Consider the following 15,960-nt stretch of genomic DNA (forward strand, 5'->3'; position numbering starts at 1 on the left):
ACTGTTTTAACTATTTTTTCCTGTTTCATTTACTTTTCCCCCCTAAAAGTATCAATCCATACGTAGATGCCTACCTTCCTCTACAGACACAAAGTAAATTGTCTTTATAATATTCACTTGTCAATCCATCATTTTAAAAATCTAAAATCACAAATAGAAGTTATCGTACAAAGTAAAAACCAGTAATATATCTGTCCCATTAAGGGAAAAGTAAATATCAATGAAAAGTTTGAATTTTTAACATCTTAAAAAGATTATTTTTATTTACATTCAAGTACATGCTGAGCAGTAACATTGTTGACAATCAGAGAAAAGAGGGATGTTCAAGTTTCAAAGGTCTTTGTACAAAATAGATAGGGATCATTTGTAGTTGGCACATTTCATGTATAGTAGAAGAGTTTTCAATGAAATGGTTCTCTGAGGGCCAGAAAAAGGTTTTTTTGTGTTTCATTCTTAACTAGAGCAATATGAAACACTATTATTTTACTTAGCAAAGCTTATTTTTCATAGATCATGCAAAGGAATATTTTAATTCTTTCAGTCCAATATGACCCAATCGTTAACAATTCTGAATTGTGGACTCCAATTTGATGAGATTTTATTGTTTAGCATTTTGATGTTTGTCACTTTTCAAAGCTTCCATTTCCTAAAGAACTGCTATAAATAAGGCTATTCATTTAAGAAACAAATACCTCTCTTTCTCTTTGCTCTCAAGCACTATTGCTTTTACTTAGAGTAATTCCATGAAACACCTGCAAGTTATGATTTTTGGTATTTCCTAAAGAATATGTGTGAGTACCTTATAATTCAGGTAAGAGCCAGGCAGGGAGCTTTCTGAAGCAGGTGATTATTAGAAATAGTAGTCATTAGAAACCATCTTACATGTACCAAGTATCATTCAGATGGAAATATGATTATAAAATGTTCCTTAAAAATCGAGGTAGGAAAAATTGCCTAGTATGCTATATAAAACTTAATCTTTCATTTAAATACAGCTTCATCTGAAGAGGAGTCCAATAGCTATTTCCTACCACATTACTACCTTGGGACAGGAAATATAGAAATAGTGTATTCACAGCTGAAAGTGCCAGAATTGAGAAAGACACAACATAATTATTGGAATTGTAGCTTAGCATTCTACACTAATTTGTCCATGAGAATTTTAGTGACTCATTAATTTGGACCATAATTCATAGCCTCTTATTAGGGAACAATGACTAATCCATAAAGCTGAATATTTACTGAGTACCATTTTTTTCATTGCACAAGGATAGATAGATTTAATTTATATGCTCTTCCATAGTGGAAAGAACATTGAACTCAAACTTAGAAGACTGATTGATGTTTGAATCCTGGCTCCATCATTGACTTGTTGAATGACATTAGGCAAACCACTTAACTTCTCTTTGGCTATAGAAGCAAGGTTGAGTCATAAAAAGAAAGTTATATTTAGAGTTGGTGGTTGTGATTTCAAATCTCTACCTGCTATTTACTAATTATGTGACTGTGAGCAAGTCATAACTTCACTGGGTCCCATTTTCTCACCTATAAAATGAGGATATCACATTAAGTGATTTTTAAGGCTTATTAGCTCTAGATCTTATTATCTGTAAAATGGGGATGATGCTAGTATGTATCCTACTTCAAAGGGTTTAAGAAGGGACAAATCTTGTACACCTGTAAAGTGCTATACAAATACGAGTTTTTACTGTACAAAATATCTTCATTTCTCTCTGAATGATATTCATGTATACAATTTATGAAACAGTTGGTCACTGTAAGTATACATACATGCAATCCAAGGCAGGAGGATTGCTACCAAGACTTAATTTTAACTTATCTTTGTACATCTTATCAGTCAGGTTGTTTCTAGCAATAGAGAGGAAACATTGTCCCTTTTAGTGGAGGTGTTGTTCTTCTGGGTAAAGAGTATCACAATGATATTATTCCAAGAAAGTAATACTCATCACTCATTGTTGATTTTTTAAGCTGGTACTGAAATATTATAGCAAATGCTTGTTATTGATGAAAATCTTGATCTGTTCTCTCTGCTTTATTGCCCACAGCTATTTTAGTACCCTCTAATGCATTTAGATGATTTATACATATATGAATATATACAATATCTTTTTGTTTCATTCCAGCAATGTTTATGTTTAAGTCTTTTGGAAGAGCATTTATTATTTTTAAAATAAACATAGGACTGCCCATGATTGAATCCGTATGTAAAAACATGGAAGTTATTTCTGTTGTCTTATAAGATGTTGTATGAATGGATCTTTTGACATTTTATAAAATGTTTTTATCAGTGAGATGTACAATATGTCCATTATCAAGTAGATTCGTAAAATCTCAGAATTTGAAAGAACTTCAGAGGTCATAAAATTTTAGACCTTGCCTAAATCTCCTACCCTTTTCAGTATATCCAACAATTGGTAATTCAGGCTTCTTGAAGCCCTCTTTAATGATGAGGAAATCACTCTCACTACAAGAAGACCATTACATTATTGGCCATTTCTAATTAGTAAGAAGGTTTCTTTTTGCTTTTGTCAAGCCAAAATGTCCCATTTTTGTAATCCTACCTAGTTCTGCCTTCTAGGAAAAAGTATAACATGCCTAACCCCTATTCCACAGGACAAGACTCTATTATGTACTACCATTTCTCTTTTCCAGGTTAGAGATTCTCAGTTTCTACAACAAATCTTTGAATGGCATGCTTCTTAGTTTCCTCATCCTCCTCTGGATATGCCCAGAATTGGACATAATATCCCACATCTGGCCTGACCAGGTTGGAGATCAATTACTTTCCTCACTGTGGACAATATACTTATCTTAATGTAGCCTAAGATGCCATTAGCCTTTTTTTGGCTTCAACCCATTTTTGTTGTTGTTTTATATTGAGATGATAGTCCACTAAAACTCACTTTTTTACTTGAACTGATTTCTAATCATGTTTCCTCTATGATAGACTCTTGAAGTTGATCCTTTTAACTGTCATGATGAACTTGACTTTATTATGTGGAGGGGGTTGAGTAGGAGGGTCTGAACCTGTGATTTCACTGTAATCCAAAATTTCAGAGTTAGAAGTGATTTTCAGAGCAATTCTGTACCTGAAAAAAATAGCCCCAGACAATATTCTTGATAGCCTCTGTCATGCACCCTCTGAAGATGTATACTACAGAGGAAAGAGGAGCCAACTACCTTCAGAAGCTGACTTCTCTATATTTAGATATCTCTGATTGTTGATTCCTTCCCTGTTTTAGATCATCAACTCATCTGTAACTTCTAAGTTTAGAATATTGTTTGGGTCATTGGTTAAGTTAATTGGTCATGATCACTTAGTCACTATATACAGTCAGGACTTGAAACCAGGTGTTCCTGCCTCTAAGGCCAGCTTCATGAGTCTCAGTGTCTACTTCTCTAAGATGAAATACCTGAACCAGATGACCTCTAATGTTCCTTCCAGATCTAGATCTATGATTCAGTGAATCTTTATCCAGAATGCACTGAATTTTCTTAATACTACTATGCTCAGTCTTATACTCTAGTCTTCTTATATGTTTTTTTTTAAAATTCCAATTCTACCATCTAATATATTAGGTCTACCCACCAGCTTCATATGATTTGCAGAGGGGGAAATTTACTCTTTATACCTTCACTCAAATCATTGATAAAAATGTTAAATAAAGCAGAGCCAAGGATAGAGCTCCATGATACTTCACCAGAGAGCTCTTTCTAGTTTAACATTGATCAGTTAGTCAAAATTCTTTGGAATCCATTTGTCAAGCATGCATTTAACTGCATTATATTATAGACATCTTTCCATTTGGTTCCCAGAGATATTGTTAAACGTTTTGTAAAATGTTTTGCTGTAATCCAGATGGACTCTGCCCATGGAATTCTCTGACCCATTCATTCATTCATTCATTCATTCATTCATTCATTCATTCATTTTATTGGGATAGTGTAGTTTGACTTTTTCTTAATAATGCTATGCTAGTTTATAGGATCACCTCTTCCCTTTCTCAGTACTCACCAACCATCACATTTTATAATTTGTTCCAGAATTTTACCAAGAATTAATGATTATCCAACTGAAGTTTCTTTCCTTTTTAAAAAAACTAGGTCATAGTACCATACCATCTCTCTCACTTAACCAATTTCTAAAAGATCACTGACTTGTTCAACAGCTGTATCTACTATTTTTCAGTATTCTGAGATGTAGTTCATGTGGACCAGATTATTTGAATCCATCAAGGGTGACTCTCATTTTTTGCTTATCATGGGGTTCAATTCTTTATTAGCTGGAGATTCTTCTCTTTGGTGAAGAAATTAGAAATGAAATAACAATTAAACAGTGCTACCTTTTATTTGCTACCAATTATTATTGTCCCAATCATTACAGAGTTGCTATTCCTTTAGCTTTTTCCTTCTATGACATAGCATTAAAAATAGCTTTTTTTTGTTCTTAGAATTTCTCATAAACTTTAGCAATCTTGAAGATATTAGCTTTCCTGATACTCTTTTATAGAAATCTAACTTCTTCATTTATTGAGCTTCTTGCCCTGGCTTTCATTTCTTACACTTATCTCTTTTACAACTGAGTTTTTCAGTGATTTCTTCTGTGTTTAGACATTTTCCATTTCCCTTTCCTTCCTCATGAATCACTTTTGACTTCATCACTATAATTTTGTTTTTGAGATTTTCCATCCTATAAGCTGACTTCCCTTTTAGAGTCCAAGATCATAATATTCTAAATATGCTACCCCTGAATTCTTTGAAATACATTATCCTAAAGACTTTAGTACATGTCAGGCCATGCATGGCTTTGGCCTTCCACTGTTCCTAACACTTTGGTTCAACAAACCATTTCTTTTTTCTCAGTCATAAAGGAAGGACAAAGATTATGAAGAGTTTTAAATAACTCAGTCAGAAGTAATCATTTCTGAAAGATAAAACTCTCAGCAAAACAAGTCAAGAGTTTGTCAAGTTGTTCCCATTTAGCAGAGAATATGCTAATATGTCACCTCTCTTCAAAACCAGATTCTAACTCCAGGCCAGTTTTGAAATCTACATCAGGATTTCTCACCCAAAACTTCTGTCTAGTCTGATGATCTGTAATCTATTCCTGCTACAATTCACTTTCTGTTTTCTTTCCTTTAATCCCCAATCAAATGCTCTCCATCAAGCTTTAATTAATTGATCAATCAAAAAACATGTATTAAGCATTTACTGTGTATCAGACACTGTGCTAGATTAAGTGCTGAGAATATAATAAAAGATTAAACTAGTAAGCAAGTAAATAAACAAGACAAAAAAAAATGCAGTCCCTGCCTTCAAGGAGTTCACATTCTAATGAGGGAGACAAGATGAAAATAATTATTACATAAAAGAAATATACAGTGTAGATGGGAGGTAACCTCAGAGAGGAAGATACTGTCAGATGACCAGGGTCAGAGAGAGAGGAGTGTCATGGAAGTACTCCTACAGATGGTGGAGTTTGAGTTGCGATTTGATGGAAGCCAGGAAAAATTAGAGGTAGAGTTGAGGATGGCATGAGAGATAACCAGTGCAAAGCCACAGAGAAAGGAGGGAAGAGTATTATATTGTATATGGGGAACATTAAGTAGGCCAGTGTATTTGGGTTCCTTAGAAGTCGTGGAAAGGAGTAAAATAAGAAAACTAGAAAGGTAGGAAGGAGAAAGATTATGAAGAGTTTTAAATGAAAAACAGGGAACTTTATATTTTATCCTGGAGGTAGCATGGAGTCATTGGAATTTAGTGAGTAGTGGGTCGATGTAGTTAGACCCAGACTTTATTAAAATAGTTTTGCAGCTGAGTGGTGGATGAGTTAGAGTGAGTTGAGACTTGAGTCAGGAATGCCAATTAGAAGACTTTTGCAGTAGTCAAATGAGAGGTGATAAGGGCCTGAACTAAGTTGGTGGCTATGAAAATTGAGAGAAGAGGATGATATGAAAGCTACGAAGGTGAAAATGACAGTAGCAAAATTGTGAGCCAGTTTAACTGAGAAGATGTTGTTACTCTATAGAGAATTTGGGAAGAGGGAAAGGTTTGGGGAAAAAGATAGTGAGTTGTTTTGGACATGTTGAGTTTGAGATGTTTATGGTACATCTAGTCTAATATTTCTAAAAGGTGATTGATGATGGGAAACTGGAAATGGGGAGGCAAAAGTAGGGCTCTGGAGAAATGTTAGAGCTGGATATATATGGCAGAAGGATTCCTCTATAAGGAGACAATAACTGAACCTATAGGAGTTGACAAGATTACCAAATGAAAGAGTATAGAGAAAAGAGAGAGGAGGGCCCATCACAAAGCCTTGGAAGACACTTCTAGTAAGGCTTCCCACAAGTTACCATCTTCTTGATGTAAAATCCTACCCTGTCTCTACTTCTTTCCTCTTTCTCTAGAACAATTCTTTCATTTCTATATTTTTGTCATAAATCATCCCTCAAAATCTCTGTACTACTTATGAGACCAGCTTTTCCTATTTATATTAATCTCATTTCTCAAACTCTTCTCATTGGTATGTCTAAATATGGATCCATTGGCATAGTTTCTGCGCCCCTTCCCTTTCATAGTCTTCCATAGTCTTTCCAGCTTTATTCCACTAGAAGGATCCAACATGTCAAAGTATGTGTACATGATAATTTAAGGAGATAATTAGCCCTCACAACTTGGGATTTGGGGGTGGGGGAGGTATCAGGAAAGGCTTCTTTAAGGAAGTGAAATATCAGCTAGGACTTCTTAGAGGTGGAGGTGAGGACAGACTAATTCCAGGCATTGGGGATAGCATATTCCAGGAAAGAGAAGAGAGGTGGGAAATGGAATGATAGCATTGAGGAAAAAAGGAAGTAGACCAATTTGGCTGGAACTCATCTGTATGCAGCCGAAAGACAGTTGACATTTTATTTAATTCAAATGATGGCACAAGAAATATTAGAATGGCATGCCATTTTTAAAAAGTAGGAGAGAGAGAGAGAGCTTTTTCTTTATCTTTCCCTTTACTTCTACCTATTACTCCAATAGACATAAATTAGATGTATTTACAAGAGGTCAGAATCTGGTCGAGTGGGATTTGTAGTAATGAAAAGCTGTTCAATAAAATTAAGAAGCTCTACTTTTATAACTTTGAGTCAGTCATCATGCATGCATATTGTGGTAGCACATTCCAGAAATGAGGTTGCCTTTATTTTACCTCATGTTAAGTTTGTTAAGGTGCTATTTTGGGGGTTCTTGCTTCCCTCCCTTCTTTAAAATGTACTTTGTTGAGCAGGCTTTATAATGGGCAAATACAGTGTTTTTAATCAAGTCCACCCATAATTCTCTTCCCTCTTTATCACCTTGCTTTTTACTGCTCAAATATTTCAGCAAAGGAAGACAACAAAAACAAAGTATATGTATATTTGAAGATTATTAACTATTTGTTGAATGGAATTGAAATCTATATTTCTCAGGAGACTCATTTGGATGTTTTAGCATAAGATGTGAATATACTCTCATTTGTATTCTGTCACTTGGTGCTTAGAGACACAAACAGCTTGGTGGTAGAGAGGCAACAAGTCCTAATATTAGAAACTTTCAGCCATTCACATTCAATTCTGTTCTGAATTGTAACAATCAAGATCCTGAAACTCAGCCATTCTGGCTTATTGAAATGTGACTATTCAACTGTATACTATTAATATGTCTACATGTAAAGAAAACTAAATATAAATGATTGATATTTACACTTGTCACTTGGAATATTTATATAATTTGAGGCAAAAAGGATTTTGCAGTTGAATGATCTGGATAATTTCTTCAATTTTCCATTTCTCTTTCTGTTGTTGTCATAGCCTTTTAAGTAAAATTCAGGATTTGCAACAGGGAAACCCCCAAACCCTAACATGGCCTTGTGCCTTATAATTCTGAAGTCAACTTACAAATTGGTAATAAGAGACTTGTAAAACTCATACATGGGGTCTGCATAGTGTTAATGTAAGGGATTTATTCTTCCCCAAGGGTCCATAAACAGTATTGACAAATATATTGCATACTGCAATTTTGACATGGTCATAATGTAGGATAGAAGGTTTGAAAGGTTTAAATAAACATCTAAATTAAATTTGTTAGTCATACTACAGCAAGAGCCCTGTAAGTCTCTAACAGCAATTTATTTTTATTGAACGTTTTCCAAAGAATAAAAAATATCAATTTCTTACAAGTACAGGATAAGGAACCTACTATAACAATGACGACAACAAAAACCAGCTACATATTTATATTCTGTTTAGTTGCTCTATTCATGTTGTTGTCTCCTTTTTAAGAATAAGTTACGCCTACTTCCAATCACTAAAATATACAATGTTTCTTTAAGAAGTCAATCTGCAAATGATTCATCTGATTTTCCTACTAGTCATTTAAATTGGGGATATTATGTTTTATTTTTTTCCCTACTAGAAGCATTAGATTTGAGTCAAACTTTATATTTTTGTAGTATTCTCTCCTTACCTTTTTCTGAAAATATTGACTTCTTATTTGAGATTTTGTATTTTCCTTAGGAGTCTCAGAAAGAATATATTATTTAGTGTTTCTCAGAGTGGAAAGGTATGAAGCAAAAACAAACAAAAACACAGTTGAATATATATAAACTAGAAGGAAAAAGAAATGTATCAAAACAATTAAGCCTCTTACAAGTAGCTCTGGTTTTGGATATTTTTGTTCTTTTGAATTACAGTTCATATCAAATAGATTTGAGTTCATCTTTTTTTTTCCCCCCTTTAAGTGGGGTTAATTCCTTTTGCAGGCGTGCTCTAAATATCTCTCAATACATCTTTTGAAATTCAAAAAAAAGTGTTTTGTAGGTGGTAGCCTAATAGTGTTCATTGAAACCTGTAATCACAATGAAGTTACTTTTTATTATAAAAGTGCAAGCTAGCACAGAAAAATAAACTTTTGAAATGTAGAGCAGCTTGAGTTGAAATCAAATCTAAAATTGCAAGAAAATATAGATGAATTTTTTTTCATTTTAGAATTTTAATTCAGAAATATGCTCATAGGAAGCCATATAAGTAAGCTAGATTTTTATATACACTTATTTTTTCTTTCAGATCTCTAAGTTTAATAATAATAGTATCTATATAGCGCTTGTTCTGTGCCAAGCGCCATAGTATGTGCTTTACAATTATTATCTGATTTTATCCTTGCAACAACTCTGAGAAGTTAGGTGCTATTATTATTCCTTTTTACAGATGAGGAAACTGAGACAAATATAAGTTAAGTGCATCCCCAAGGTCACACAGCTAGTAAGTGTCCGAGATTGTGTTTAAACTTGGGTCTTCCTTATTTCAGACCCAGTTATCCAGCTCTATCCACTGTGCTATCCAGCTGTTGATTTTATGGGTTGAGGGAACTCCAGTCAGGATATTATCTTTACCAGTCCCAGATCAGCAAGTATCATGAAGCTTGCAGTCTAACAGGGTAGCCTGGAGCTTGATAGGTTAAATGACTTGCCCAAGCTCACTCACACAGTATAAAGAAGAGGTTGGACTTGAACTTAGTTCTTCCTGTTTATTCTAAGGACAACTCTTATCCACTATTGCCATGTTTCCTGTCCATGCAGACAGATAGATATGTATGTTTGTGTGCGTGTGTGTGTGCATGCATTACTGTACATGTGTTTATATGTATTAATGTATATATATATACATATAAACACATATATCCCTAATCTTTTCTTCCAAATGTTAGAACATAGTTGTTTTTGTACATGGAACTGTAAGTATTAATAAAAGTCAGATTATTTGTGCTACTCACAAGGGTTCAAAATAGAAAGGACAGGTAGGATTTAGAATCAGAAATCAATGCAAAGACTCTGGTCCAGGCTAATTATTTTATCCCTGAGAAAACTCAGGAAAACACTGAGAAGTGACTTTCCCTTTCTCAGAATCAGTAAGGTAGCAAAACTGGGCATTTGGGTTCATGCCTTACCCGCAATCCAAAACCCTTTCCCCCATAGCGCAGCTGCAATGCTCATGCCCATTTTGCCCCATACAAACTCTCATTTAAAAAAGCCGTTAGCAAATTATGTTGAAAAAATGAATGATAGAATGAAAGATAATCCAGTTTGTTTTTAAAAAGAACAGTTTGGGTCTGCAATGACTAAATGATCAAATTGTTACATGGTGATGTGTTGGGTACCAATCATGTAATATTAATGCAGAATAAAAATGGGACCTTCAGTCACCTCTCAAAATAACCAAAATATCCAAATAATGCCATTATCCATAGTTTCCCCTTTTCTTTTGTCACTTGGCTATTACCTTAATTTCTCCTAAGTGCTTTGCTTCAAAGAGCATCCTGGCAGAATACGGAGGATCCGTTATCTTGGTCAATGTTGAGATGTATTTTCTTAACTTACATGAGAGAAAGCAAGACCAGAGCCTTAATTAATTAAGCTCTGGTTACATCTGTGATGAGGTCATGGAAGAGGACAGAAAAGGCAAGAAGAAAAATCATTAAAATGCTAACATGGAGGGAACCCCATATGTCACATAATGGTCCTCTCTCACAAATGTGTATATTCTAGAAACTCTCTAGTTCCATTTGGTGAAGTGATGGTGACTTTATTGGGGAAAAAATTGGAGTTAAAAATCAAAGTATGGTCAACATTCCTCTCACTAGTCACAGTAATAAGGTGTGGACCTTTCTCTGGGGGAAGTTGTATTTATTTCTATGATGGAGGAAGAGAAATCTTTTACCTTCTCTAGGTAGCCTTCTTCATGTCCATTCAACTATATAAATATCGAATTTATGGCCATGTTAACATTTAGTGATGTAAGGTTGGGGGAAAAAAAAGACTGAACAATGGATGTGGTATTTTGACACATTTATAGAAGTTGTGTACTAACTTCTTTTTTTTCTTTATGTAATATTTCACATGCCTAAGTATGGATCAAACAATTTTTAAAAGCCTCAACTAGATTAAATTTCAATGATCTCTTCTTTGACCTACTTGGGTTTTTGACCTCTATTTTGTCTTGCTTTCCATGAAAGAAGCAGACCACGTAATACATGCCTAAAATGCTAATACTGCAATTGATTATAATCCATTTAATATATTGTCTTAGTCTATATGTGTGAGCTATAATGGCAAGAGCTCAAGTGGCATTCACAAGATCACCAATCTCATTTCTCTTATCTATTGATGGTCAGATGTATATTAATGTTACTTGTCATGTCGTTACAGATTTTAAAATCATATTTCTTTTTTTTTCTTTCCCTCTCTCCCTCTTCAACAGTCCTGGTACCTGGGCTAGCTTGGTCCCTTTTCAAGTATCAAACAGGACACCAATCCTGCCAACAAATGTCCAAAATTATGGTTTGAACATAATTGGAGAACCTTTCCTTCAAGCAGAAACAAGCAACTGAGGGAAAACCAAAAGAACAAATCAACAACAACAACAACAACAACAACAACAACAAAAATCACACAACAAAAATTTTAAAATGGATAAAAAGAAAAGAAATGAAAAAAAAAAAGGAAGACGGGACAAAAAAAGAAACTGAAGAAAGAAGAAAAAAAAAAACATAGACCAGCAATTGCAGCACTTACAATCACTAATTCCCTTAAGGTTGAAACTGTAATGACATAAAAAGGGTCGATGATATTTCACTGATGGGTAGAGCGCAGCCCCTGCTAAGTAGCCTTTGTTATATGAAGTCCGCTGGGAAATAGATGTTCTGTCTCGATGACAATATATTTTAACTGACTTTCTAGATGCCTTAATATTTGCATGATAAGCTAGTTTTCTTGGTTTAGTATTCTTGTTGTTTACGCATGGAATCACTATTCCTGGTTATCTCACAAAACAAAGGCTAGGAGGCAGCCTTAGAGTTGCCAGATGACAAGGGCCTTGAGCCAGCCATTTTGTAAACACTCTGATTTCTAAAAGTTAAAAAATAAATACAAGCTCTGTAGCCTTTAGTTATCAGTACAGATTTATTCAACTTTGGCCCTTAACCCAGCCTTTTCCAGTGTGTAACCCAGTTTGAAATCTTAAAAAAAAGAAAAAAAAGAAAAAAAAAGAAAAAAAATCAGTCTGAACACAAAGGCTCTATGGAAGAAATGCCTCTATGTAGGTAAAGTGTTATCTCTGCATGCAACAGTAAAAATTAATATAATATTTTCCCCACAAAAGAAACACTTAACAGAGGCAAGTGCAATTTAAAAATTTATATCTAAAGGGGAATCATCATTATAAGTCCTTCAGCCCTTGGACTCTAAATTGAGGGGATTAAAAAAGAATTTAAAATAATTTTGAACGAATTTATTTTCCCCTCAGTTTTTGAGGGCATTCAAAGGCATTAAATCAAGACAAATCATGTGCTTGAGAAAAAAAAAGAAATTAATAGAAACACAGCACTTATGTTGGTTTAGCTGCTGCCTCCGTGGAGGTAGGATTTATTTATTTAAAATTACTGGTTGCATCAAGAACCCATAGGGTGTACAAAAGGTTCTCTACAATCTGCATCACAGAGACAAAGAGGCAGGCAAATCCATGTCACAAGGGCAAAGCTTACAGTTTACAAACTGGGAAAGAAAGAGGGGTGGGATATAAAAATGCACTCTTGAGAAAACAGAAGTCATCAGGGTGCTGGAAACTTGCATGGTGCTTTCAGAAATTAGCCTTGTTCAACAAATTTCTCGTATTGACAGGACTGTAGTGTGCATGGGCAGACACATTTTGCCTCTATGTCTCTTAAAATTTTAATTAAACAAAAATACTCTTTCCAGTAATCCTAATTTGCACGAAGATATAATGTCCACATTACGTGCCTTGCCTTGAAATCTAAAAAAGTGACATCACTACACTTGTTTTGCTGCATTTATTATAATTTTAAATCTTTACCATTTTTATGACAAAATATTTTGTACTCCAGATTAAAAAAAATGTGTGACATCATGGATTTTTTAGACAGTTATACCTTTATCTCACATTTATAAAGCATATCATGGCTGTGTATAGTTGCCGCTTAAAAATTGTAATCGACCAGCAATATTTTCAGTATTTTGGTGTTTTTTCTATTAACCTTTCATGTTTTTCATCTTCCAATTAATATTTGGGGAGGGGGGGTTTCAAATTTATACGAATTATGCAATACCAAGTTTTGCCTATGTAGGTAGTGCTTTTAGCTGTATTGGTTATTATAGGTAAGTACACAGATTTAAAAAAGAAAAAAAAGAAAAAAAAGAATGATGTATGCTTTTTTTTTGTTTGTTTGTTTTAATTGACCAAAGTGGGTACTGCTATTTTTGCAGTGTGATGAGGTCCTTTTGTGTACTGAGAGATGGACAGGGGATTTTTTTTTATACATACATATATATATATATTCTGGGGTGGGTGGGAGGATTTTTAACACTTTACAGTGTAGCTGTGAAGCAGTGTACCCTTAGACAGGCATGGGCTGCAAAGCGACTGTTCTGCCTACTGTGACAAACTTTAAAAATAGGTTCCCTCTCGTTAACTTCCCACCTGGGGTGCAAGCTGAACTCATTTCTGGATTTAAACACACACATGCACGCACACACGCATGCACACACACATACACACACAGACAAATAAAAAGTAATGAATTCTGTTGGAGGCAGACTTGGCTTGAGGAAACTATCTTACTTTGTTTGTTTTTTCTTGAGAGGTCAAGACCCACAGTGAGAGTGAGGCCATCTCATACTTGGCAAAGATATATCTTTTTAAAAGTCCACTTTAGAGGGTATTTCTCACTCATGGTTCTACCTAGGGACACACTTTCTTTCACGTAACACAGCCCCCCATTGGAGGAACTACTGCCTTTTCTTTCCTTCCTCCCCTTTGGATTCCAGCCCCCCCCCCAGACTTTTAGCCTGTCCAACTCTTCATTGGATGATGATGGAGTGTGTGATTTACCGTGTCTTGATATTACATACTGATGGCAGTTACTAGATTTTTTTTTTACATCCAAAAGGTCAAATAAGAGAGTTGCTATTCTTGAATGTATTTGGACTGGTTGATATCAGTGGAATTGAGTTCATCTCGAGGGAGGAAGAAAAAAAAATTAACCATCAATAGGTTCTATTTGTACACATCCTTTCGATTAGGAAGAGGAGGGAGGGTAAAGAAATAATTTTCCTGTGGACAAATTCAGCCCTCTAGAAGATGATAGATTTAAAAAAAAAAAGGAATAGTACCTCACATTGATATTTGATCCTAAATACTTTGGGGGAAGGAGGAGCACCAAAACTTTATATTGTTTATATTTTCTTTTCTCCCAGAGTCCATAGAGTCAATTTATTAATGGAAAGAATAGCCGTTAGAATTAGGGAAACATGTTAGATTGTCTTGAGGACCCCCTAGGCTATGGTCTAATAAAATAAACTGTCTTTTGTTCTCCCAGCACATCATTTAATAATGAATACTTATGAACAATGATTACATGCTGGACAATTGTATTTGATTAGCCCATTCAGTATGATGTCCCCAAATGCTGAATAGCACAGCAGGGTAAGACCAGTTGAAGTTCAGAAGTAAGTGCAATAATTTCTGTGATCCTCACCCTGGTAGACTACAGATAATCTTAACTGAGCTTTTCACATATCTTTGACCTATTGTGTGAACCAATCAACCTCACAAGACACACAGTATTTTTTTTTTTGAGGGCAGACTCTCTCTCGATGCGAATGAATGAATGAGCATTCCTAGCTGAATAAGAAGTTACACTGTGGGTTTTACTGCCTGCCTCTTTAATAGAAAGGCCTATTTTGAGTTTTTTTAATCAATTTTTTTTAAGATCAAGATATTTAAAAATATACATACATACATACATACATATATATATATATATATATATAAATATAGAGAGAGAAAGAAAAGGACTCAGATCCAGTCTTTGGCCTCCTCCTTCACCAGGAAATCTATTCTGACAAAGGGCTCCGCTTCTGAAGCTCTCGCACGGCCCATCCCTCCCCAGAACTTGAGCGTTTCAGGCTGGTGTGGGTCATCCCAGGGTTCCAGAAGGGGGGTGCTCTATCTCAAGTCACCCCGTTCTATGTGCACTGGTCCGACTTTATTCTGTTGCTTTGCAGCCCTGGCCCTTTGGCAGTGCCACTGAAGTGTGTTTCCCCTGGAGTGACATGAACGTTTGAGGCTTGACTAAAGAAAAAAAAATTAAAAGGCAGTGAAGGAGACTGTACATAAAGACATGGCAAAAATATTAATTATAGCAATATAGTTGTGGGGTAATGTTCGGGTGGGCAGCTCCATTTAAAAAAAATATATGTGAATGAATCTGTGAAGCTGCAAGTATGGAGAAGAGCGAAAGGTCTTCTTAACGAACCGCCTACCTTGTAGACAGTAATTTGTACACTGTATAGTTTTGTTAAGATTTTTTTTTAATTAAAGTTCCCTTGTTTGTAAAGCTAACTTTTTAACAATTATAATGGAACTATATGTTGTTTCCATTTTTAAAGTAAACAAGAATATTCCTTGTTTAGAAACTGGACTTGGGTTAAAACTCTCCAGTTTCTTAAGTTATGTATTAAAAAAAAATCTGTCCATGTTAGGAGTTATTTCGCAGATTCCTGTGCTTAAAAAGCATAGGTTACTAATCCTTTAAAAAAATTGTAAATGGAGAAAAGTTATATTTTATGAAGGTTATTTTGTTGTATTTAGTATTGGAAAAGTTGGTTTTCTGAGCATTTCAGACTGTTGGAAGCACCACTGTCTTTTTATTAGTATATATGGCCTTTAGCAAAAGTTTTTGTGATTGTTACGTGATGGTATTTAAGATTAGGTTCACAGAGCATTCAGGATAGGCAGAGAACTAAAACAGGACTTAGGTCTCACATAACTGTGTCCTCAGGGAGCAGAATTTTGGATTGGTGACTTGTAGCTTCATCAGGACTTAACGAAAGAGATTGCACAG

General features: G+C 34.8%; 1 protein-coding gene across 9 annotated transcripts in view; it reads left to right on the forward strand.

The window, feature by feature from the left end:
* The window catches only part of NFIB (nuclear factor I B), a 547,931-nt gene extending 536,460 nt beyond the window's left edge, over nt 1–11,471 (forward strand). For all 9 annotated transcript variants that reach the window (XM_044685408.1, XM_044685416.1, XM_044685441.1 and 6 more), the window contains one exon: nt 11,301–11,471. In XM_044685408.1, the coding sequence (XP_044541343.1) occupies nt 11,301–11,430 (130 nt within the window). In that variant the 3' untranslated portion in view covers nt 11,431–11,471. The remainder of the gene's footprint in view (nt 1–11,300) is intronic.
* Nucleotides 11,472–15,960: the final 4,489 nt, after the last annotated feature.

The sequence above is a fragment of the Gracilinanus agilis genome, chromosome 1, assembly GCF_016433145.1.
Source record: "Gracilinanus agilis isolate LMUSP501 chromosome 1, AgileGrace, whole genome shotgun sequence".
Lineage (NCBI taxonomy): Eukaryota > Metazoa > Chordata > Mammalia > Didelphimorphia > Didelphidae > Gracilinanus > Gracilinanus agilis.